The sequence below is a fragment of the Myotis myotis genome, unplaced genomic scaffold (genome assembly GCF_014108235.1).
Source record: "Myotis myotis isolate mMyoMyo1 unplaced genomic scaffold, mMyoMyo1.p scaffold_m19_p_12, whole genome shotgun sequence".
Lineage (NCBI taxonomy): Eukaryota > Metazoa > Chordata > Mammalia > Chiroptera > Vespertilionidae > Myotis > Myotis myotis.
Window position 1 is genome coordinate 23704590 of NW_023416316.1, and position 27224 is coordinate 23731813.

At 37.0% G+C, this 27224-nt stretch overlaps 1 protein-coding gene and 1 pseudogene across 6 annotated transcripts in view; one reads left to right on the forward strand and one right to left on the reverse strand.

Annotated features, from left to right (window-relative positions):
- Positions 1–3660: 3660 nt before the first annotated feature.
- STX17 (syntaxin 17) overlaps positions 3661–27224 on the reverse strand; it is a 42267-nt gene continuing 18703 nt past the window's right edge. For all 6 annotated transcript variants that reach the window (XM_036330215.1, XM_036330219.1, XM_036330216.1 and 3 more), the window contains exons 4-8: positions 19144–19369; positions 12399–12514; positions 12266–12316; positions 4839–4925; positions 3661–4118 (exon numbers count right to left, since the gene is read on the reverse strand). In XM_036330215.1, the coding sequence (XP_036186108.1) occupies positions 3879–4118; positions 4839–4925; positions 12266–12316; positions 12399–12514; positions 19144–19369 (720 nt within the window). In that variant the 3' untranslated portion in view covers positions 3661–3878. The remainder of the gene's footprint in view (positions 4119–4838; positions 4926–12265; positions 12317–12398; positions 12515–19143; positions 19370–27224) is intronic.
- LOC118667659 lies at positions 13332–16931 on the forward strand (annotated as a pseudogene).

Below are 27224 nucleotides of genomic sequence, written 5' to 3' on the forward strand. Positions count from 1 at the left end.
ATTTGTTTGTAGTTGAATAACTCTGTAAATTGTTTAACTTCTCTGTGACTCAGTTTCCCTACCTGTACAATGCTTAGTGAAGTGCCTGGCAAGCAGATGATATTCAATGAGTATCAGTTCCCCTGTAAGCATGGTGGTGTTTGTTTCAAACTAAGAGTCTCAACCTATTGGTAGATTATGAACTTACTTGAGTATGTTGCAGCCAGCATATTTTAGAAACTAAAACAGTAAAAAACATCAGAGTGAGCTGCACATTAAAAATAAGAATAGTTCCGTTATATATATGCGGAGTTTTGATATAAGTGCATTTTTTATTGTGAGTTACAACAAAAATTTCAGTCTTTGCTCTGAAAAGAAATTATTAGTTTATTTTATCAAAAAATGTCTTTAGGAGTGCCACCTTTACCCACTATGCCTCTATAAACTTGAAGAACTTAATAAAAGTGCTTAAAGTGTTCCTTACCTTTTAACTTGTTGCAGTAAAAATAAGACATGAATCACAGAGAAGATGAATTTGATCTGATACTATTGGGCATTAAATTCCATTTTAAGATTAGTTTCTGTATCGTATTGACTAATATATACTTCTAAACACTATAGTTTACAGGTATATCATTGATAATTGATTAAACACATCTAGAAACTTCTACAAAATTTGGCTATTAGGATCTATAATGGGAAAATTAGATACAAGTTCTAAATAAGTTTAAATAAAACTTTTTAAAAGGACCTGTAACGTTGCCTACTCATGAAGACTTGTAGAGAAATATTCCAATCCTATTAGTAAAAATCAGAGGCCTTTATAAGCACATACACTGATGTCTCACACTGGCTCAATAAAAATGAAAGCCCAGACAAAAAACGTGAGCTTTAATTATGGGCCTCCTCTCTCCTTCAGGTCCTGATATAAAACCAGCCTGACAGCCCTAACCGGTTTGGCTCAGTGGATAGAGCGCCGGCCTACAGACTGAAGGGTCCCAGGTTCGATTCCAGTCAAGGGCATGTACCTTGGTTGCGGACACATCCCCAGTAGGGGGTGTGCAGGAGGCAGCTGATAGATGTTTCTCTCTCATCAATGTTTCTCTCTATCCCTCTCCCTTTCTCTCTGTAAAAAATCAATAAAATATATATATTTTTTAAAAAACCAGCCTGACAGTATAATGACTCCCTAGTTATGTTAAGAGCATGGGCTTTAAAGCATGGAGTGGGAATAATATGCAGTGATGAAGACTGGGCATTGGTGAAGGGAATACTAGGAATTATAGAATTCAATGATACAGCTGAATCTTGATGTAACTGTCTTAAATTTGTAATCTTAGCTGATCAGGCTAGATTGACCATTAGAATCACATGTGGGACTGAAGGTTAGGAATCTTTTTTAAACAGGCACCCCAAGTAATTCTGATCCTCATTCTGGTTTGAATGGCTTGTGTTAAAGGGACATAGATCAGATCATTTTAAAAAGTGGAGCTCAAAAGTAATTATCCCAACCTCACAGGTATCAGTATCAAATACTGAATCAGAATCTGACACTTGTTCAAAGTACTTCCTTCTTGGTATTAAAGTAACAAGTCAACAGGCAGCAATACAGTTCTTGATATTGTACAGTTATTTAAGGACAATAAGAAATGGTGCTTCCTCTCTTTGGAATTTATTGGTGAGAAGAGTCAAAAAGTATGAAGGAGAAAGGTCTCTTTAGAGACAGAAATAAAAGGTAGCAATCAATAAAACTTGTTAAAAGTAAGCTCAGCAAGAGAGAAATGATAAACCATTCCACTGCCTGATGCCTCTGGCTCCTGAGCAGAGAAAGCGCAGATCTTTTGTGGTGTTGGTACCCTTTCCTCTGTCCTCAGAAAAAAAGAGTAAGGCAAAAGGTGGTTCTTTCCTATTTCAAATGAATTGGAGGTTAAGGATGAGGCTGCCTGTAACCTTAAATTCTTTCTTTCTAAATTTAAAACCTTTTTGCTCTTTGATATAGACACTGGGTTGGGCTGGGCCAAGCTTGCTGTCAATGTCAAGTGTTGGAATTAGCACCACAAATCCATCAGGACTGAGAGTTGGCACCAGGCTTTGTCCATCATCAACTTGAATATGAGAAAAGGCAAGCAGAATGCCACTCTTGGGAAGAAACAGCAGCTGTGAAAGTGAAGGAAAGCACAGGAGATAGCAAAGCCTGGGGAAAAGGATGGTAGTAAGAGATATGAGGTAGAAAGCTAGTTCTTAGCTTCACCAAGGGCTGGCTGAAAAGACCTGGGGTTAGAAACTCCCTGTGTGGCAGGTACATCAGCCACTTGAGATTAGAAGATGCCCCAGGAAATGATCTGGCATATTCTCTGCCTGCTTATTTTTTAGCTCAAATTCTAACAATTTGGAGATCTCTTTCTCCCTGCCTCCCTCCCTCTCTTATCTAGAGATTATATAGGAAAGGATGAGTAAAGATGGGAGACAATTTTTAAAAAGCAGATTAGGACTGGCTGGTGTGGCTCAGTGTTTGAGCGTCAACCTATGAACCAGGCGGTCATGGTTCCATTCCCGGTCAGGACACATGCCTGAGTTATGGGCTCAATCTCCAGTGTGGGGCCTGTAGGAAGCAGCTGATCAATGATTCTTTCTTCACTGATGTTACCATCTCTCCCTCTCCCTTCGCCTCTGAAATCAATAAAAAATATATTTTAAAAAAGCAAATTATGAGAAAAACCCTCATTACACATGGATAGAATTCACCCCACAAGTCAAAGAACTTTTGAAAAATACAAGGGAAGGAAGGCAGAGGGCACTACTTCTGTGAAGAGACAAACTGACAAACAGCTGGCTTAATAACACTGTCTCCTACCACTTGAGATTTTGTCTTTATTTAAAGAGAGACAGAGGGAAGAGTTCTGAGAGTCAGTGTCACAGATTGAGATGTTTAAAAGAGAAGTTGGGCCTTTCTTTCACTATTAGTTTCCTTCATCAGAAAATATAGTGGGGCCTGTAGGAAACTGCGATAGTTTCATCCAATGACTCTACCATGTACTTCACCTGTGCCCTTGCCAGATCTGGATTTCCTATTTGAAAGAAAGACTCCTGAACTCCCATTCTTTTCTTTGCTAACAGGCCTAAATAATCTCCTACATTTAGAAGATAAAAAGCATATTTAATATATGCTTAGTCTTAGGATCTCCAAATCAGGGTTAGGAAAGGAACTATTCTTTCATAACCCAACATGTCCACACATCACATGTCCTTATCAAAGTTATGGGTTCAGTTTTCACACTTCCAAGAAGAAAATCTGCTCCCTGGCAGTCTTCAAACTACCTGACAAACATTATACACCCTCAGCCCAGGCCCCTCAATTCCATTAATATACCAGCAAACAAAAATATATATCCACTTATCACAGTCCAATCCCACTTGAGCATCTACAGCCACTGTCCTATATAATAAAAGGCTAATATGCAAATCGACCGAATGGTGAAAGGACTGGTCACTATGACACGCACTGACCACCAGGGGGCACATGCTCAATGCAGGATCTGCCCCCTAGTGGTCAGTGTGCTCCCATAGGGGGAGCGCTGCTCAACCAGAAGCCCTGAACCAGGCTCACGGCTGGCAAGCACAGTGGTGGTGGCAGGAGCCTCTTTCACTCCTGTGGCAGCACTAAGGATGTCTGACCCGATGGCGGGGAGTGGGCCTAAGCCATCAGTTGGACATCTCCCAAGGGCTCCCGGACTGGGAGAGGGCACAGGCTGGACTAAGGGACCCCTCTCCAGGTGCACAAATTTCGTGCACCAGGCCTCTAGTCTTGATATAATCATGTTCCAAAAGCTGAGTGTCCGACAGCAACAAAGGTCCATTAGTATAAACACGTTGGAGCCAATAATACTGAAGTTTGGTTTTTAACTGCATTTTTTGTCAGTTTGGCTGGGAAGATCTGGACAGCTGGAAATGAGCTTCTCCGTCATTTTCTGTTTCCTTCTTTGTATCAATTTTCCACCTGTGAAGCCCAACACCCCACCACCAAGTGCAGCTGCAATTCCTGCCACTTTGAAGCCTGCAAGGAGGCCAATCGGACCCCCCACCGCTCCTCCGAGGAGTGCACCTGCCACAGGCAGAATTGCCAGCTTGTATTTTGCAGCCTGTAAAAAAAAAAATTCAATTTAGAAATTGAGTTGAGAATATCTGCCTGTGGTGATGTGCATTTTCCTCTCATTACTCCTGCCAATGCCTCTTTAACTCTTGGTACATAATTAACCTTGGAGATTGTACTGGAGGGAGGGGGCAGAAAGAGTATTCCACAGGTACTACAATTGCTCCAGACCTCAGAATTTAGAGAAACGGGCTACAAAGAGCTGACTGCTACAAATTGAATTTACTTGCAAAACAATCAAACCACTAACTACCTCACTGGCTTATTTAAACAGGTTCAGCAGCCACAGATACCCCAAAGTTTTCATTTTGCACACATACTATTCCATGCCCTGGGGTTAAACACAAAATTCTATGGAAAGAGATGGCCCACTCCACATATGCTGTCACATCCTTAGATTTTTGTCCCTACTGGATTCTGGCAAGCCTCTCTATGCCCCTGAACCTCTAAATATTTCCTTCTAACACCAAATATCTTAGAGTAGGGCTGCAGTTTATTCTCTCTTTGAAAAAAATTTCTCTCCCAACAGAATGAAAGAGTAGAATATTACTACAGCCATTGATTTCTTGCACTACCTTTGTGTCATTTCTTCCTTATTTCCTTAATTGCTGGTTCCCTCAAGATTAAAGAGAGCAGATCAATTGGGTTAATACTACAAATTCCTGGGAGCCAGAGTAACATTGATTTGTCAGCAGGAGCAGAATCTTACCTTCCCCAAGTTTCTGGTTCCCTCTTCAACATTCACAGCAGCACTGTTGACATGGTCTTCAATGCTGTCAATCTTCTCCTGCTGAGACTAGATGCAAAGGAATTATGAGTGAGAATTCCTGCTGGGGAGCAGCAGAGAGCCAATACACACTATTTTAATTCCTGTAATCAGGGCCCTGTGCACTGCAGCCTTGCAGTCTTAATAGTGGTTCATTAATAGCATCTGATAAACTATGTCCAAAGTACAAATTCACTTGTGTGAAAAAAAAAAAAAAGGTGACTTACTTATTAGGTAATAAAAGACTGGCACCTTTATAGGAAAAAGCATCTCACACTAAAATTCATTCAAGCATACAAACATTCTCCAATTAATCTATTTTCCAGGAGAAAAGAAATTCAAGTAAGCATTTACATGTCATGTGGGTTTGACAGGAAAAAAACAAAAACAAAAACGAAAAAACCTCCCTAGCTTATCTCTTTGAAGATTCAGTTTAAAACAGGCAAATTTGACTTAGGAGTAAAACTCCCTTGACCCAATAAATACAAATTATTACATTTTAGAAATAAGAATACGGCGTGGTTTGATCTGCCATGAAATCTTTCTACTTCTGATCTGATAAGCAGTAAGGAGCAGAGAATGAATTTACTGTCCTGTGTTTTACACCTGTACAATTTAATACATTTTAAAATCATGATAAGCTAAAATGTTTCTGATCAAATATATTAATAAATCATTCTACATAAAACGACAACACCTACACTGACACAACAGAAACTGTGACTCACAGAATCTCTGGGTAGAAGGAATGCTCAGGTCATTGAGTGGGATTTTTCCCTCAGATGTGTAAAGCCCTACTACAACATTTCTGACAAGTGGTTACCGAACCTCTGCTCAGACAATAAAACTTCTTTAATGTTAGCTCCCCTCCCACCACAACCCATAGACGCATAAATGCCAGTTCTGACACCCTACCCTTGTTTCTCTTTAGGACAACCCCACACTTTCCATTCTTCCTTGAAAGTCTATGCTAGGAGATAAATCACAGATGCAAAGCTCTATCATCAACCTCCGTATCTTGATGAGTTAAAAATAGTCAACATGTCCCCTTTTTCTCAGACCCAAAAGAATTCCATCAAGATGACAGAGCCTGCCTGAGCCAACCACCGTGGCTCAATGGTTGAATACGACCCAAGAACCAGTAGGTCATGCTTCATTCCCAGTCAGGGCACATGTCTAGGTTGGGAGCTCCATGCATGCAGGAGGCAGCCAATCGATGATTCTCATAATTGATGTTTCTCTCTCTCCGTCTCTCTTCCTCTCTCTGAAGTGAATTTAAAACAATATATTTTAAAAAAAGATGGTAGAACCTAGCAGAATTACTATCATTTCTAAAGTTCAAGTGTTATCTCAAGACCTCAGGGAAATATCTTTTAATGCTCCTTCCTACAAGGTTGGATATTGAAGCTCTATGACTTTTTTTTAATAAAGTAAAATTCTAAAATAATTTTATTTTTAAAAAAATTTTTCACAAAAATACTTTGGGATAATTGGAGAAAGGATCACAAGACAAAACAAAGCCTGAGATTACTGATTATTTAACCTGTAATGCTCACCATCATTGCAATCACCAGTACTAAATGAGGCCTCTCTCACCCTGGGGAGTAGCTCACACCTCTAAGTACTTATTCACTGACATAAGGAAGCTTGCTTAAATACGGGCATGGAAATGAGGCAGAGAGCAGACCACCCCCTATCCTGGGATCAGTAGTCATCCCTCAGTTGTGTAGATCTGTCTTCTTCCCCTATTTTGCTTGGTTTGAATCCCAAACTTTGCCTATATCTTCAAACTCTGCTTCTTGAGTAAGAAGGACTCAAAATAACAGAAAATTAGATTTAGGCAACTGGTGTCAAAGTGTTAGTCACTGTCTACAGCATGACCAGCCAGGCTCCATTCAGAGCAAAATCTGGTCACCACCTTTCCACTGTGTCCTTGGGTCTGTATGTTGGGCAAAATAACACATACACAATGTTATCTCAGTACAGAAACCCAAGCTCTTAACAACAGTGGCTCAGGAGCCTCCTCACCTATATCTACTAACCTCCTACATCTACTAATCTGCCTGTAGTGCCCACATTTGACAACCTTCACACTCTCTTCCTGACATTATATACTTCGGTGGCTCGTGTATGTCCTCAGCATCCCTTTAACAATAAATTAAATCACTTATGAGAATCACTGCAGTGTTTCTACAGTAATACATGGACTTTTTCCTTTTTAAATAAAAATTATTTCAATACTAATGAAAAATTGTTTTTCTCTCTTTTTAAAAATATTTTTTAGTGATTTTTAGAAAGAGAGGAAGGGAGAGGGAGAGAGAGAAACATCTATGTGGGAGGAAACATCCACTGGCTGCCTTCTGCACACCCCCTACCAGGGATTAAACCTGCAACCCAGCATGTGCCTTGACCAGGAATTGAACCAGCAACCTTTCAGTGCATGTACAATGTCAAACCAACTGAGCCACACAGGCCAGAGTGAATTGTTTTTCTTTTGAATGTTGATGTTGATAGTTATAGGCACACATCCTCTCTATCAGTGGTTCTCAATCTGTGGGTCGTGACCCCTTTGGGGGTCGAACGACCCTTCCACAGGGGTCGCCTAAGACCATCCTGCATATCAGATATTTACATTACGATTCATAACAGTAGCAAAATTACAGTCATGAAGTAGCAACAAAAATAATTTTATGGTTGGGGGTCATAACATGAGGAACTGTATTTAAAAAAGGGCCAGAAGGTGGAGAACCACTGCTCTATATCAAGTAATAGTAATACATTCAACAAATCTATTCCCAAATCCATTTACATCAATAAAAATGCTCTCTCTTGAACAGTCTTGCTAATAGTTGTGCAGTTTTATGATTGTGCTTGAAAAGCTATGGTTTAAGAAGTTAATGCCAAAACTCCAGAATTTTTTCTTTATTACTAACTCCAAATTTCAGCTGGCTTTCAAGGCCAGCTCTACTCTTAGATCTTGGCCAATCCAGATAACATTGATCTATCCTGTTTCTGAACTCTAAATATATGTAGTTTCTATCCTGAATCATATGCAATCACATATACAGAAAAGCCCAAAACAAACATACAAATGCTATGATATACAAGGAGAATACAGGATTATATTCACCTACAGTAGATAATAAATGAAGTAGGTAAGTAGGATGTTGACATCAGGGGATTTAGCAACAGGAAAAAGGCTGTAGGAGCTATAGTACTAAAATATCTAAAGATAATGTTGGTAGCAAAAGTAGAATTCTAACCAAGGAGCGTAAGGGAATCAACTAAGGAAGGAACAAAAGCAGGAATGCAGTGGGGTAATAGAAGGGAAGGGGGGTGAGAAGTAATAGGCATTATTTCATTTACTCCTCCCAACAATTTACTAAGCTCATTATTGTCAAATAATATCCTGACAGTCACATAGGTAATAAATGGAGGAATCTGATCTAATCCACTACAACCCAGCTTTTATGCATCCAGAATAAAACTGAATTTAAAAATCCATAGTGAATAAGACAAAATGTAGAGACAAAACTGGACCTATAACTAGGGTGACCTGCTATTAAGCAACTAGGGCAGCATTTTTTAAATTCCCCTTGGCTAGAAATAGGGTTGGTTCCACAATTATAGGAAAGAGAACACTTGAGCAATAAAGGCTGAAGAAAAATAAAGATGGGGCCTAGTACATATTAATTTATTACCATCTATTAGACCATATCTGGATGTCTCAATGGTTTTGTAGGTTCTTTTTTTATTATGGTAAAAATTAAAATTTATAATTTAACCATTTTTAAAATATATGTTTTTATTGATTTCAGAGAGGAAGGAGAAGGAGAGAGAGATAAAAATATCAATGATGAGAGAGAAACATTATTGGCTGCCTCCTGCACGCGCCCCTCCCCGCGCCCCCCTCACCCCCCCTGGGATTGAGCCTGAAACCCAGGCATGTGCCCTGACTGGGAATCGAACTATGACTCCTGGTTCATAGGTCAACATTCAACCACTGAGACACACCAGCTAGACACAATTTAACCATTTTTAAGTATACAATTCAGTGGAATTAACTACATTCACAATGTTGTGTAATTGTCATGAGTATCCTATAGGTTCTTTTTTATACTGTTTTCTAGTCTTAGCTCAGTACTATGCACACAGAAAGTGCTCCATAAATAAATGGTTAACTTGCCTAGATACTATCATGTCCATGTGATGATAATGAGAGGATGTGGTCACTCTGATTATGTTCCCAAGTCATTTGTTGCCTAAATGGAGCTTCTGTGAGTCCTTGACCATGTGGTCATGAGAACTCAGTCACCCTGGGAATAGTAATCAGGGTTTCTCCTTTGAGCTATTGCTTAATAACAATCTGTCCTTACACAGATTATTATAAATAGGACATTTGTATAGAGCTATGGCTATAGTCTAACTCTCCCTGCACGAACCTTCCTTAGATTAGGGATTAGGAATTGTTTAATAACCTAATAGTACTAGTATATATAATAGTTAAATGGCCCAAAACCCTTCATTTTCTTTTCATGTGTCAATCTCATTAGAAGGGAAATGTGTTTGTCTTGAATGAGAACTTTTTAACATGTTTAGTTTGTTTTTTAAATAAACTTTAAGTATAATCTATGTACATTAGACCTCACACATTTCATGAGTACATACCAATGACTTTTGACAAATGTATATATCTATATAACCAGACATATACAGATCTTACAAGATACATTAGATCAGAGATTATGCATTACAATTAAAGAAATCTTGATTCTAAAAACAACAAATATTTTGGGATTCTTGTATCATTCTCTTTTATATGCAAATATGTTAATAGTTTGTACAGATACCTAATCCAGAAACTTCATTTTGCTTCTTCTGACTTAGAGGCATCAAAAAAAGGAAAATGCTTTAAAGAATTTGCTATATTTGCCGTAGCTGGTTTCTCAGTGGTTAGATCATCTGCCCACAAACTGAAGGGTTGCGGGTTCAATTATGGTCAAATAATTGACCATATCTCGGTTGCAGGCTCGATCCTCAGCCCCTGCCGAAGGCAACCAATCGATGCATCTCTCTCACATTGGTGTTTCTCTCTGTCTCTATCCCTCCCATCCATTTCTCTCTAAAAATCAACGGAAAAAATATCCATGGGTGAGGATTAACCCCCCCAAATTTTTTTAAACAATATTCAATTTAAGCATTATATTTCAAGAACAAAATCCACACACTAGAAAACAAGCAGAGTAAGGGTCTAGTACTGATAACCCTAGAAATCATATTCTAGGAATACATTAGCAAATCAAGGGTTTTTAAGAGAAGACAATATGGTGAGGTAGGATAGAGTGAGGAAAGAGAAGGTGGTCTCGAAGGTTGAAAAACTTTTATATGGAAAAGAGATAAAACTTGTTCAGCATATGGCTCCATGGAGCAAAAGTACCAGAGGGAAGTTATTAAAGGGCAGAGTTTACTTTACATGAGGAAGAACTTCTAAGAGCCTCCAAATGGGATGGTTGAAGTATGATGTGTCCCTGCACTGTAATTGCTCAAAAAGAGGCAAAAGACCATCTATTTGAGAAGTTGGGGCAAGAGTAGATTAGTTGACCTTTTCAATTCCAAGACTGGTTGATTTAGGAGCTCTTATAATTTAAAGCCAGGTGTCAAGGAAATCATAACTCAAAAATGTACAACCCCCAAATCATAGTTTGATCAAGAACAAAGAACTAAACCTAGCCAGAAGCATAAGCAGAAGTAGGGTTGCTCCTGCAGGTACATCCATACATACACACACATAACTCATACATCCAACCTTCCCACACACAATTCCTGGGAAGAAAAAATAATTTAGAAAAATAGTAACAAAATCTATTCTATTTTTTCCAGTAAATTTACCTTATGTCCTCTAATCTATGTTAACAGTTTCACTGGCTACCTGATTATGCAGAATAAAGCCTAGTGTTTCTTATCTTTGACTTTTCCATCTTCCTCCAATTTCTACCCCAGAAATACCTCTCAGTCATCCCTTATCCATGGGAAATATGTTGCAAGACCCACAGTAGATGCCTGAAACAACAGATATTACTGAACCCTATATATACTCTGTTTTTTTCCTATACACACACACACACACACACATTTTACAGCTTTGCTTTGGTATATATAAATTGCCAGCATCACTACTCTTGCACTTTGGGGTCATTATTAAGTAAAACAGGGTTACTGGAACACAGGCATTGTAATACCACAACAGTCTAGCTGACAAGCCAAGATGGCTGTTAAGTGACTAAGGGTGGGGAGGATATACAACATGGATACTATGGACAAAGGGATGATTCATGTCTTGAGCTAAGACAGAGTAGGACAGTGCCAGATTTCATCATGCTACCCAGAACGATGTACAATTTAAAACTTATTATTTCTGGAATTTTCCATTTAACATTTTCAGACCACAATAGACCACAGTAACTAAAACCATGGAAAGCAAAATTGTAGAAAGCAAAATTGCAGATATGGGGGGGATTACTGTACTTGCTTTGCCATTGCTCTTTGTGAAACTCTTGCAATCGATTCCTAACCAGTTATCCTGCCTATAATCTTCCCCTCTATAAGGCCATTCCTCACACTGTGATCTTTCTGAAGCACAGACGGGATGGATCACAGCACTCTACCTGTTCAAAAATCTATATTGGCTCCTACATAGTAATGTTCAAATTATTTGGTATGGCGTTCAATGCTATTGGAATCTCACCCTAACCCTCCTTGCTTTGCTTGCCCATGGTACCTTATGCTTAGATTATACTGCAATACTTGTCACTCCTAAAATGTACTGTACTCCATGTCTTTGTTCAGCTATTTTCAAATGTACCTCTCACTCCACCTGTGGACACTTTACTCAATTTTCAAGGCTCAAGCAAAGGCTACCTATCTTGTGAAGCTACCCTTAATGCTTCTACCTCACAACCCCTTCCTCCCTCAAATGCTGCTTCTTGGAGCTTATATTACTTCTTGTCATACCTTATTTTTGCATTTAACAATCATGCTTGAAATTTCAAGTTTGGAGATCCAAGCATATCTCTACCCACTGTAAATCCTTAAAGGCAGAGAACAGGCTTCATTTATTTCTATAACCAACCTTATCAGACCCCCAATGCCAAGGATCTAATACAGTACCTTTTATGGCTCCATAAAAGTGCTTAATAAATGTTTATGGAACCTATCTGGAATTTGACAACAATTGGACTTCTATCCATGACCTAATAGCAGTCTTAAAAATTATAACTTCTATTAAAATTCTAGTCAAAAGTCTAATGACTGATAAAAGCCTTTTAGCTATTAATCTAACATCTCTGAGCCCAAAACAGTCATATACTTACATTCACTAGGAGAGAGAATTCTGTGACCAGTTGGCTAAGTTCAATTAGGTCCTTAAAAGGAGAAAAAGAGAGAGGAGGTTATTTACTTTTATGCCTCACAGCTACCAAAAGGAAAAAAAAAAAATTAACATACTGCTTCTAAGGTTTCCCATGATTCTGCAGCATTTTGATCTCGAGGAATTTCAGGCAATGCATATATCTGAGTCATACTCTGAGGATCAGCTTCAGCTTCAGTAGTGTGAAATGCTCCTGGATGAACATAGTCTCATGTTTAGAGTTTATCTGCTTTGCTAAAAAGGCAACAGCATGAATCGACTCCATAAAAACAATTGTCATGTAAAATGCTTACTAATTAAATTCAGACTGAAAGTAAACTGATTATTCTATAAAAACAGATTTATCTATAGGCAGATTGTTCCCAGGTTAACAAATATTTTTTAATTTATTCTACAAAGTCATCTTAAAAAAAATGGCTACAACTACTATCTACCACTCTGAGTAACTAAGGCTAGATGTGAAAGCACCACCAAAGGAAAGCTATTCTATTTGGCCAATGTTCCATGAAGAGATACCCAAGTTTAACATTTTCATTGCTAAATTATTAACCTTTTTCTTTGGCTATTTTAGTAATAAACATCAGATCCTTAAGTTGTTAAAAGTAGAGAAGTGATGTGTTTTTAGCAATGAAAATCAGTCATTTTTGGTAACAAATTTATCATAAAAACTAACACCTATTACTACATGTGTATTTTTGTACATATTGACACCCTACTTCTCTTCAGAGTCATTTTTCTGACCCATATCTCCATTGCTTCTAATTCTTTTCTGAGTTTTAAGTCATCAACACCTATGGTTTTCCTCATTAACCACTGCTATGATGATGAATTTACATTCCAAACTCCACCTCAAGTCTTTATTTCACTGTATTGGTTTTACCAATCATTCATTCAATAAATATATATTTATACAAAACCTACTATATACCAATCTGTGACAAGATGCTGGGTACACAATGGTAAACCATAAAATAGTTTCAAGGAGTCAATATAGTATGGTGGTTAAGAGTATGGGCCTCATCAGAAAGACCTGGGTAAGAATCCTGGTTTGGCTATTCACTAGCTCTTTGACTTGGGAAGGTATTTCATCTTTTTGACTTATTTTCCTCATTTATAAAATAAGATGAAACTTTGCATTGTGCCTGGCTTACACATCAAGTATAAGCGGTCAGTATTTACTACTACTGCCATTGCTGCTGCTACTATTATTAATGGAGCTAATCATATGTGTGATACAGACATGTTAACAGGCAAACTCGGTATAGTCTGATAAGAACTGTGACATGGGTAAGTATGGAATGCTATATGAGCACAGAGTTAGTTAACTAGTTCTGTGGAGAAAAGAGTGGTCCAAGAAGGTTCTGGAGCCAAAGCCTGCTGATGGACAGAAATTATATAATTGAACTGGGGCAAGAGTGAAGGCAGAAGCAGAGAGTATTCAGGCCAAGGAGAATAATATGTGCATACGTTTGGGGACTGAAAGGAGTTCCGTATAGCTGAAGCATACTCTATGACAAGAGAAAAGCAAAGGTTGAGGTTGAAAATTGAGGGTGACATTACTAGTGGCACTGTAAACTATGTTCAAGAATTGTGTCTTTCTCATAAGATCAATATAAAACTATTAAAAGGAATAGGAGACTATTGGTAAGCTGCAAGGTGCCATATCAAATTTCAGATTTAGAAAGGAACCATAGCTGTGGTGTAAATAATAGATTAAGGATGGAGTTGAAAGGTAAAAAGAATTAGAGAGAGAAACACAAGTTGGAAGGCTTTTCATATGTCTGATGCAAAAATGATGATGATCTGATCTGGGATTGTGGCAGTGGAAATGTAAAGAAGAGATCTGAAGGTCTGCTTTCTTTTTGTCCCCCATACTTCAAGCTTAAAACAATACCTACCACTTTAATATTTTCTGAGCACTCATGTATTGTGTTGGTTACTAGGGATGAAAAAGTAATACAAAGTAGTTGCTCTCAAGGAAAGTATATTCTAGAAAAGTTAGACATACAAAGAAACAATCCTACAACAGTAAGAGAGTTCATGAATATCTAAGTAAATAGATATAGATACACATAGTGCTTTGTGGGTGTTCCAGGCTGGGGTGGCATCTGATCCAGCCAGTGTGGTGTACAGTGTATGGGACAGCTTCCTAAAAAATATGATCTTACTAGGCAAAGAAGATAATATAAATGTAGGTAGAGAGATCAGCATGAAAAAGGCCTCAAAGAAGAAAGAATATAGTTTAACATAAAATCAGCAGCTTGGTCTTGCCAAAGCATAAAGTAAAAGCCATAAAGTTACAAGCATAAGACATTATAGATGGTTTTAAGGGACCTTGTTATCCAGTTAAAGACTTTGGACTTATCTGGTAGACATTGGAGAGCTACTGAAGGGTTGTAAGCAGGGAGATGACAGTGACATATGACACCTGATCTAATCCTAAAAGTATATTATTATAACACTAAGTCCAACTTCTCTCTCAATTTCTTTTTCCATCCTAGCCTATTACAATGGTATTTTATACAACTGTATTACTAGTTTACTTTCATAAATTAGGAATGCTTTACCTCTCCAGAAAAAAAACACACACCTGTTTAAATTGTTTAGGAAGGGCAGAAACATTGATGTGAGAGACACATCAATTGGTTGCCTCCCACACGTGCCCTGGGATTGAGCCTGCAACCGAGGTACATGCCCTAGCCAGGAATGGAGCCCAGGACCCTTCAGTCTTAGCTGACGCTCTATCCACTGAACCAAACTGGCTAGGGCTGATGATATTCTTTTATTTTTTTTATAAGAATACAGATATAGATATAGATATATAGATATCTATACATATTTTGATTTCAGAGGGAAAGGGAGAGGGAGAGTGATATAAAAACATCAATGATGAGAGATAATCGTTGATCAGTGGCCTCCTTCATGCCCCCTACTAGGGATCGAGCCCACAACCCAGGCATATGCCCTTGACCGGAATTGAACCTGGGACCCTTCAGTCCATAGGCCGATGCTCTATCCCCTGACCCAAACCAGCTTGGGCTGATGGTATTCTTTTAATTTTGAATCTTAACTTACCTGAATATATTTCCTTATCTTAAAGGAAGAGCAAAAAAATGAGATACAGAGTAAATTTTATATTACAACATTATGGCATGCTGTAATATTTTAAAAGCTCTCTATAATCTTTACAAATGCTTAAGAGTTATCTCATGTCCTAATATCACATAAAAACACTTTCACTTTAACTTCAATAAAAATAAATGAAATACTCTAAGACGTTTCTTCCTCTTAATATGCCTATTATAAGAACTCCAACTTCATTTGTAGCATGATGAATAATGATAACTTTATTATTTACAAACAAAATGTAAAGCATAACTTCATAAACACAACACCCACTCTAAATATTTTGTAAGGCAGTATCTTTGTACTATAGAGAGGATTCAAATGAATTATGCCAGAGTATATAACAAAATGAAGAGAAATTATCAGATATAAATTATTGATCTAAAAAATGAAGGGATGGGAAATGTTTGACATTTTAGGCAAACATTAAAGATTTCCCTCAGCAAAAAATAAAAAATGTTTAAGTCATTTACATCTCACTTGAAACCAAACTGCGTATGCATCTCAGTTCAAATGAAGTCTTAGAACAAAGAAATCTGTTCTCTTCCATGGAAAATCCTGTTGTAAACTTACAAGGCAGAACATCATTAATCAATTCAAGGCATGACTAGTAATTAAGAAAGGAAACCCTTTAATTTCTACAACTTCCATAATTTATTTATTCCAGCTTGTATTAAAAATCTGTACTTCAGTAGTCATCCACTGACTTTGAACTTTTACAAATTGCTATAGACAGAAAGAAGTAAAACACTGAAACAGATTATAGCTGCAGGAAAGAAGGTTAAAGAACTATTATTCTGTGTACATAAGTCAAAATTGCTATTGTTTTACATGGCATATTAATCTCAGCTAGTTCTATCTACATGCAAACAACTGCAAGTGTAAAGGGCACAGAATATATCACCACTGTTTTTAAAACTCATTCTAAAATCGTATTATTGGCTATAAACTCAAATATACCTTAAGATAGATTTAGTTGAAGTGAGAAATAAGCTTAAAATATAGACATAAGACTTTCCTCTTCTCTGTTTAAACATCCATTCATTCACTCATTTTATTCATACTCATTCTGTCCTTCTCCCCACAATGCCCCCCTCCTTCTCCATACTTCATGAAAGTCAGTGATTCTACTAAGAATTACAATATATATAAAAAATTTCCACTAGCTCTTGGGTCTCAGACACAGAAGCAAGGTGACGAAAGGAATGTCATTGTTCAGCAAGCGCACAAGACGCGCACACGCTGTGCCGCCACTGTGCCTAAAAGAACTACCACCTACAGAAGTCCACCTGGGGCAAGAGTAGCTACCCCGCCAAGCAGAACAGGAAGTATAACTGGAGTGCCAAAGCTAAATGATGAAACACTACCAGAACTGGTCACGTGAGGCACCTAAAAATTGTATACGATAGATTCAACATGGATTCCGTGAAGGAACAACACCTAAACCTAAGAGGGCAGCTACTGCAGCATCCAGTTCATCTTAAGGATTTCAAAGATTGGTCGCGAAATAGATGTTCTGGTTTAAAAAAATTTTTCCCCACTAAACTTTACTATACTAGAAAAAGTCATTATGAATCTAAATTAATTCAAAAGCATTTCCTGATTTTTTCACTTTCTGACAGTTTAAGATTAGTGAAATTAATTTACTGATCATCTACATAAACCTAACTATCCAAATAAAATGACTTCTAAGTCATGGCTTAACCTAGCTGCAAAGTAGGATTTTTAAGAAAATTAAAACCAATTGAAAACACATCTTCTGAATAATATTAAAAAAACCCACTTACATGTTTTACAAAACGGTTCCGTACATGTATATACCTGTGATAAAATCTAATATTTCATCAAATTCAATATGCTGGTCTGAAGTTCTCATAAGTTTTAAGATTGGATTATTTTTTGTGAATATTTGTTTAAAATGTAATAAGATCTGTTCCTATTGCGCTGGTGAAGCTGTGTGTTGGATGGGGAGTAAGAAAGACAAGATGGAGAGAAGCAATGATTCATTCTGTATGACTTGGAACACCTTTCTAAATACAATTCAAATCTGTTGGTGGGAAGCAATGTGCTAAAAATGAAACTAGACACACAAGTGAGACAGAGGGAGATTCTCAGATCAAGTAAGATTGGCAGAGAAGATTTACTTTAGGAACTCTCAGAAACTGGACAAAAGAAACAGAAAAATCATCCCAGGTTTTCCCCAAACTTAATAAGTTTCTTTCATTCTCCAGAGAACATAAAACGCCCTATTCTACTTGTTATTTCTATCTGTAAATGAAAAACTATTTTTGTATTCTGATCTCACGCATGGAAATGTGGCAACATTACTCCAAATATCTCTGCTGATGTTTCCAACCAATTTATTTAGAATCAGATTGAGTTTTTTAAAAAAAAAGTATTTTAAGGCCCTTAACTTTATGCAAATCAAACTTTTTTTTCCTGTATAGGCTGTCACTACTATATTGAGTATCTAAAGCAAAAATAAGAAAAAGCCAGAGAACACTGGATAAAAACATGCAGAATGACAGAAAAAATTCTATAGCTAAAAGAAGACCAGACATGGAGTGGAACAAATCTAATCCCACTACTAAAGCTTCATGTAAATCTGTGCTTTCTTTTCATATTCTTGTCCTCCCATCCTCTCAATTTTTTTTTTTTTCTATTTTATTTTCATGAGAATCAAACTTCAAACATATAGAACTAATCAAACCAGACAGTTTTCAGCCATTGCTTCAGTGTGGGCAGTAATGACAGTGGAGGGATCTTATTTAAAAGTGCTGGTAATTCATGAATTCTGCTGTTTTGATACTATTTGGTGATATGCTGTCTTGTGATGGCATTCCCTACAGTGACAAATGCCGGGAGCCGGTCCATCCTTGCTATTTCAAGGGACCTGGCATATATGGCATACTGTTCTTAATATGTTTGCTCACCTTCTTTTTTTTTTTTTTTTTTATTGCTTAAAGTATTACAAAGGGTATTACATATGTGTCCATTTTATCCCCCCGCCCTAGACAGTCCCCTAGCCTCCCCTATCCCCCAGTGTCTTCCTCTCAATTTTTTAAATATTTCTGGATTTGAGGCAACTTAGAAGAAACTCTCATATTTGATGAAAAACTCAGGCACTTGGTCAGACAGTTGATTTGAACTGCTTAATGTTGGCAATGGTGCAATATGACCTAGACCATTCAGAATTTGAAATTCTAACACTGTTTTAGGTATAACTTAGGTATTTGATTTTATAAAGGGAATGACTGTCTTAATCAAATCCAAATTGGTTGCAGAGATTTAATTTTGTAGTTTCTCCAAGTGTTCAAGTGATTAGAGATCTTAGGCCAATATGGTGTTCCATGAATTGAGAAGTTTGAGGATCAAGAGAGTTGGAAAATAAACTTTATCTTTTATTTCTCTTCCCTCATTCTCTGGCTCTGCCCCAATCTTTTTCATTTCTTCTGTATACATGCTTCTCAAATTTTGCCAACTTTTTTAAATACTAGTCAGCTTGGAGAAAGTTTGCTGTCAATACAACAAAATAGCATAGGTATCAAATCGCATACTAGTGTATATCAACAAATGTGTCCATCTATTGAAAAAAATCCGCATTATTAACCAGTACACCTGGTATTATCTGCAATATCTGTACAAAGAGGTGAATTAACTACATCACTATGATCAAGAGTAAGACTAGTACATTACCGCCAACAGTCATAGATCTGGTCAAAGAAGGCTGTGATAAAGTTTCTTCATCATGAAATTGTTTCTCAAGTTCTTCTACAGATTCCTGACGGAGCTGGAGAAATTCTGCTGCCGCCGCCGCTGCTGCCTCTTTAACGGGATCTATCATTCTCCTCAGAAGCACCAGGTCATCTTTCTGGACTTTCAAACAAAGCTTCTCCATTTCTCGGATATTGGAGCGGAGTTGCTGTAAAAGAAAAAATATCATTAAAGCCACCATATATCTTAGTATAAAATATCTTTATTTTCAGAGATAATTTGTGATAATGATTATGAATGAAAATGATTACAATAGAAAGTATGCATAACACTTTGCTATGTTTCATGTCTCTGGCCAAAACCAACTTCTTTAGAAACTCACATCCTTATACTTTGAATTTATTTAGTGTTTTTCCTTTATTAAATATGATTATTACAAAGGGAACAAATGCTCTTCATAATATATCGAACACTGCAGAAACATATTAAGAAAAATTTAGTGATTTCCCCACTTCACCAATTCCACTACCTCTCTTAATCCACATTTCTTTTCATTCATCCAAACACTGATAGACATAACCTTTTTTTGTTTTTACAAAAAATGGATTATATTATGCACATCCCAAGTTAACCATATCATCACATATATCCTTCCTAGTCCATGGTTGTACCATATTCCATAGTATGGATGGAATATAATTTATTCAAAGACTCCTCCAGTGGTCAACAGTCATTCATGTTGTTTCCAGTTTTATTTATTATTAATTATGAAACAAATATTCTTGAATATAAAACCTAATACACTATAACTATATATATTAGTATTATAGTAAATACTATTATACTATATTTTGTAGAAATGATTCCCAAAAGTGAAAGTACTCAGTCAAGGGATAATGTGCATTTTTACTTCAATAGCTATTATCATCAGCTTTTTTCCTGAACAGTTATAACAATTCATACTACTACTAAAATATGAGTACCCATTTCCCCACATACTGCCAGTACTACATGTTATCTCATTGTTTTTTACTTTACATTTCTCTCTCAGTGAAGTTGCTGGATTTTTTTCCAAATGATTCTCCCTTCTTTTAAAAAACATCCATTGGCATAATCATAAATTTTCCTCTAATGTGCTAATGAATCATGAGCAAGAGTCATGAATAGAGCCATCTTTATATTTCTGAAATAAGCCCTGCCTGGTGTGTGCATTTTTATGTAATCTTTTTTATTAAAATTTAAATTCTTTATTGTTGAAAGTATTACATGTCTCCCTTTTTCTCCCATTGACTTCTCCCCAGCTGCTATCCACCCCCGCCCCCCAGCCGCTACCACCTCCCCGATCACCCAGCACATGCCTTCACCCCCTACTGTCTGTGTCCACTGATTATGCATGCATACAAGTCCTTTGGTTGAACTCTTAACCCCTCCCCCACCCTCCCATTTCTTCCCTCTGAGGTTTGACCATCTGATGCTTCTATGTCTCTGGATCTATTTTTGTTCATCAGTTTACGTTGTTCATTATATTCCACAAATGAGTGAGATCGCGTGGTACTTATCCTTCTCTGACTGGTTTATTTTGCTTAGCATAATGCTCTCCAGGTCCATCCATGCTGTTGTGAATGGTAAGAGTTCTTTCTTTTTTACAGCAGCATAGTAGTCCATTGTGTAGATGTACCAGTTTTCTAATTCACTCATCCGCTGATGGGCACTCAGGCTGTTTCTAAATTTTAGCTGTGCTGCTATGAACACAGGGGTGCATATAGTCTTTCTGAATGGTGTTTCTGAGTTCTTGGTATATATTCCTAGAAGTGGGATTACTGGGTCAAATGGGAGTTCCATTTTTAATTTTTTGAGGAAACTTCATACTGTTTTCCACAGTGGCTACACCAGTCTGCATTCCCACAAGCAGTGTACAAGGGTTCCTTTTTCTCCACATCCTTGCCAGCACTTGTCGTTTGTTGATTTGTTGATGATAGCCATCCTGACAGGTGTTAGATGGTACCTCATTGTCGTTTTGATTTGCATCTCTCAGATAATTAGTGACTTTGAGCATTTTTTCATATGTCTCTTGGCCTTCTGTATGTCCTCTTTTGAGAAGTGTCTATTTAGGTCCTTTTCTCATTGTTTGATTGGATTGTTTATTCTCCTTTTGTTATGTTGTATGAGTTCCCTAAAAATTTTGGAGATTAAACCCTTATCGGACTAGTAAAAAGCTTCTGCACAGCAAAAGAAACCATCAACAAAATAGCAAGAAAGCCCACTGCATGGGCGAACATATTTGCCAATATGACATCCGATAAAGGTGTGTGTAATCTTTTAATACCCTGTTAAATTCAATTTGCTAATATTTTATTTGGAATTTTAGCAAATGTACATTTATGTGTGCATATGTAAACAGTGTGTGTCTATACTATCTTTACTACATTTAAACTCACTTTAATAGGTTTAAGGTGTGCTAACTTCATAAAATGGGGAGCTTTCCATCTTTCCAATGGTCTATACTTTGAAAACCATAAAAACCAACTACTCTTTGACAATTAAATAGAATTAACTTGTAAGAATGATCTCAGTATGAAGATTTAAAAAATTACAGATCTTGCCCTAGCCGGTTTGGCTCAGTGGCTAGAGCATCGGCCTGTGGATGGAAGGGTCCCTGGTTCGATTCTTGTCAAGGGCACATGCCTGGGTTGCAGGCTTGGCCCAACGTGCAGGAGGCAGCCAATCAATAATTACCTCTCATCACTGATGTTTCTACCTCTCTCTTCCTCTCCCTTCCTCTCTGAAATCAATAAAAATATATTAAAATAAATAAGTAAATAAATAAATAAAAATTATAGATCTCTATCCATACAATATTTTAAATTCTTTTCCCCTAATATATTTTCAAAAATATTAATGCAAATTCTATGTAGTAGACAGAAAAAAGTATTAATTTCTTTAATTTCTCAAGGTGTTATATTACATATTATTACATTCCACATTATTACATATAGAGAAATTTTTAAAAGTAGTTCAGAATTTACTTAATTATACAGAGGCAAAGTTGGGATTAAGATCCAAGTATTCTTACAAGTCCAGCAATTTTTCCATTAAACTATAAACATAATCCCTATCTATATGGTACCTTAAAACAATATAAAGTATCCATTTTATTCTAGTAAAATTAAAGCTAATGCTGGAAATAATAGTTTACCTACAACCTAAAACATCTTGTAAGATTGCCTGGGTGAATAAAAAATTTGTGCCTCTACCCTACCATGACTCTACTTCCTTTAACCTTATGTGCACTCTTACTTACCATTCCAACGTGAGCTAGAAAACCTAAAGATAATTGAGCTGCAGATTAATGCAAGCATTAATATGTAAAAATCATAGAACCTTAAGAAGCCTATGTGCTCATCCAATCCAACTCCATGATTTTACAATAAGTAAACTGGCATCCGGATGAACACAGTGGCAGAATTAGGACTACAGCTCAGTTCTCAAATCCTGAAACAATATTGTCTCCAACACACCACCATCGCTTGGCTGTGTGATTCCTTTCTGGAAGTATATTAGGGGCCACCTTGTTGGATAAAATATATTAATTCATTTGATTAGACTGTAAAGTTTGTAGGAATAGGGACTATGCTTATTTTCTTCACCATTGTGTTTGATCCCTAATATCAGTTTGATTCAATTAATGAATACTTTATTATTTTCCACAGTGACAAATCAGTGGTCCAACAACGGAGACCTCCAACTATCAAGGAACTAGCTAGAATCTTCCCTAGGAAACCATAATATAAGTCCATGGCATGTGAAACATTACATCTTACATTAGTTTTAAAAAAGTAATGAGCCCTGGCCAGTGTTTCTCAGTAGTTAGAACATCGACCTGTGCCATGGAGGGTCATGGATTCGATTCCAGGTCAAGGGCATGTTCCTGTGTTGCAGGTTTGTTCTCTGGCCTGGTCAGGGTGCAGCGGGAGGCTACCAATCGATGCCTCTCTCACATCGTTTCTCTCCCCCCGCCCCCTTCCCTGCCTTCCACTTTCTCTAAAAATCAATGGAAAATATATCCTCGGGTAAGGATTAACAACAACAAAAAGTAATAAAAGAATTGACTCGTTTGGAATTGGTTCTGACATACAACCGTAAAATAGTGAAGTGGGAAGGAAACCCATGAGAGAAAGCAATCATGCTAGCTTGGAATTCATAATACTTATAAAAATGAATACTAGAAAAAGTGATGTGTTAGGAAAGTGAGTCAAATTGAAAAAAAACAGTTGTATGATAATATAACAGAAATTATATTGTGATAGGATCTTTTCGAAGAGAGAGACAGTTTCTAAAAAGTGAACTTCTGACACCATGAAAAAAGGTAATCGGGTAAGTGGCATCTTAAGAATCAAATGTAGTTGTGTAAGGCATACTATGATAAGTTCAGAATTTCAGAGACTTTTTTTAAAGGAATAAAAAGAAAGGCATGTGAAGAAGGATGAATACAGAAGAGTGGTGTGAAATGGGGAAAATCATGTAAGTAAAATAAGAGCCTAAAATGAGCGGAGGCTGGTGAAAAAAGTTAAGAACAATAAAAAGGATGTAAAAAATACATGTAGAACAAGAAGAACAGGAAAGACGGTATAGGCCTACTGCTTGGGGCAGATTGTATAATGTTAACAGATGATGCAGAGAAGGAAGAACTACTTAACTCCTATTTTGCTTTTGATTCTCTATTAAGGAGTAATATTCAAATTTGAAAGGGACAGAAGACACATGTTCAAAGGACACTTGAAATATCTTACTGTATCTTCACAGGCTTCATGAAGCCTGAAGAAGAATATTGGGAAAACAAAACATACTAAATAGAATGAATAGATTGGGAAAAGACAAAAGTGAAATAGAAAGGTAGAAGCTTTCTAAATACTATTATTTCATCAATTTTAAGACACAGTATCTTTTCCACATTTTAACATCTCTGAAATTGGAATTTATATTAAACTAGATCAGCGGTTCTCAACCTGTGGGTCGTGACCCCTTTGGGGGTCGAACGACCCTTTCACAGGGGTTGACTAAGACCATCGGAAAACACATATTGAATATATAATTACACATTGTTTTTTGTGATTAATCACTATGCTTTAATTATGTTCAATTTGTAACAATGAAAATACATCCTGCATATCAGATATTTACATGACGATTCATAACAGTAGCAAAATTACAGTTCTGAAGTAGCAACGAAAATAATTTTATGGTTGGGGTCACCACAACATGAGGAACTGTATTAAAGGGTCGCAGCATTAGGAAGGTTGAGAACCACTGAACTAGATAATTAAAAATACTATCAATATTGGTCTTAATTTTGTTTTTTCTGGTGATGTCTTGACTGATTTTGACATGAGATTAAATCCAGGCTTATAAAATAAATAAAGCATTGTGTCATTCTTAACTGGCACCACTTTTTCTTTCTTCGAGGTACTCAAAATAATGATATACCTTATCATTGATGGAGCCTTAGATTTTATTTCCTCCCTAAGGTTCTATAGTCAAAGTAAAGGTCAAGGATCCTAAGTTCTAATTAATCAGCTCATGAATATTTAAGGCACAACTGAAGTTTAACTTTCTCTGAAGCTTATAATAACCTAAAACAAGTTACCTTCTAATAGCATTCATTTTGGAATGTACTCTTTTATTTTCTCTCCGTTCTCCACCTGGCCTTGCTTCTCTTTAATCTTTTCTTTTCTCCTAACTTCTCTCTATTGTCCTCACTTCTCTCTTTCCTCCTCATTTCCTCTCTTTTCTATTGCTTCTCCCTTTAAAATTTTTAAATTAAAAAGCAGACAGCTCAAATATTCTCTATTTCTCCTAGTAAAATCATGAATGTCAATTTTTATTTCTATAAGTTCATGGCTGATTTTTTTTGTATTTACACAAACTTTGAAACAGTGATAGAATCTCTGTACAGCAGTATCTTTCTAAATGTGGTCTGAAATCTACTGAATCAGATAATTTTCTAAGGTGAACAGAAATTTGTGTTCTCAACAAGTTATGCATTACCACTGCTATAGGAGACTAGTCTAATTAAGTTTCTGTAAAAGCCAGGTCAGTGAATTATTACAGTAGTAACAAATTTTGAACTTTTTACTTAGTTTCAAAGGAATATATATATATAAGAATATACATAGCTTAAAAAATAATAACCGAGCCCAGCCAGTGTGCTCAGTGGTTGAGCATTAACCCATACACCAAAAGGTTGCTGGTTCAATTCCCAGTCAGGGCACATGCCCAGGTTACGGGTTTGATCCCCAGTGCGGGTTGTGCAGGAGGCAGCCAATCAATGTTTCTCTCACATGAATGTTTCTCTCTCTCCCTCACCTTCCTTTCTAAAATCAATAAAAACATATTAAATAATAATAACCAAACCACCAAAGGAATAAAAAATCAAAGGAGAAAAAAGACTCCATTTACTCAACAAATATCTAAGGAGGACCTACTTATATAGGTATTAAGTGCAGTATTCCACTTTCTATCCACCTGAGTTACTATTAAAAATAATTCCAGATGAGTGGATTAAAAAACTGTGGTACATCTACACAATGGAATACTATGCTGCAGTAAAAAAGAAGGAATTCCTACCATTTGCAACAGCATGGATGGAACTGGAGAGCATTATGCTAAGCAAAATAAGCCAGTCAGAGAAAGATAAATATCAATGATCTCACTCATTTATAGAATATAATGAACAACATAAACTGATGAACAAAAACAGATCCAGAGACAGAGGAGCATCGATCAGACCATCAAACCTCAGAGGGAAGGTAGGGGAGGGTGGAGGTAAGGGGGAGAAATCAACCAAAGCACTTGTATGCATGCATATAAGCCTAACCAATGGACACAGACTCCAGGGGGGTGAGGGCACGAGTGGGGGACAGGCAATGGGGCAATAAGGACACATAAGTAATACCTTAATAAAGAAAAAAATAATTTAAAAATTCCAGATTGAAATCCTGCACTACCACTTATCATAGCCTTGTCCATTAGACAAGTGATTTTCAACCTTTTTCATCTCATGGTACACAAACTAATTACTAAAATTCTGTGATACACCAAAATATATATTATACTTTTTGCCAATCTGAAAAAAAAATCAGGTATAATTTTGATTCAGTCACACTGAATGGCTATTGTCATTTTTTTTAATTTGACAATCTAAGAGAAAAGAGGTGAGTTCCCCTGACTAAAGAGTCGGGTACTGCATGGTGTTTGTTTTTTAAGGGGGCTGGGGAGAAGAGAGAGAGAGAGAGAGAGAGAGAGAGAGAGAGAGAGAGGGAATTTGTTGTTCCACTTACTCTAGTATATACTTATTCATTGATTGATTCTTTTTTTTAAATAAATCTTTATTGTTCAGATTATTACAGATGTTCCTCTTTTATCCTCCCATAGCTCCCCTCCACCTGGTTCCCACCCCACCCCATGCCCTTACCCCCTGCCACTGTCCTCATCCATAGGTGTAAGATTTTTGTCCAATCTCTTCCTGCACCCCTCACACCCTCTTCCCCCTCTTCTTCTGGCACCCCCATAATTCGGATGTTGGTACGTTTGAAATTGTCCAGAGGCTCCTTACACTATCTTCATATTTTTGGATTCTTTTTTCTTTTCAGGATGGGTGTTTTTTGCTTTCTCGTATTTCAAATCTTTGGCTTGATTCTTGGGATCCTCTAGTCTGCTGTTGGATCTCTATATATTATTCTTAATTTCAGTCAGTGTATGCTTAATTTCTGACTGGTTCTTTTCCATTTTTTTGGCATTCTCATTAAGATCTTTGACGGTCTCACTAAGTTCCTCGGAGGTTTGTAGAAGATTCTTGAGTAACCTTATAACTGTGGTTTTGAACTCTATGTCCAGTAGTTTGCTTTCCTCCATTTCTTTCATTTGTGTCCTGTTTCTTTGTCTCCATATTTTGGCTGACTGCGAGGACCTGCTGTGCCTATAGTGGAAGAACTGCTGTGCTAGAGACACTCTTATGGGGTAGGACTTGCTTCAGTGGGGCTTTGGTGCTGAGTCTGCCTCTTGAG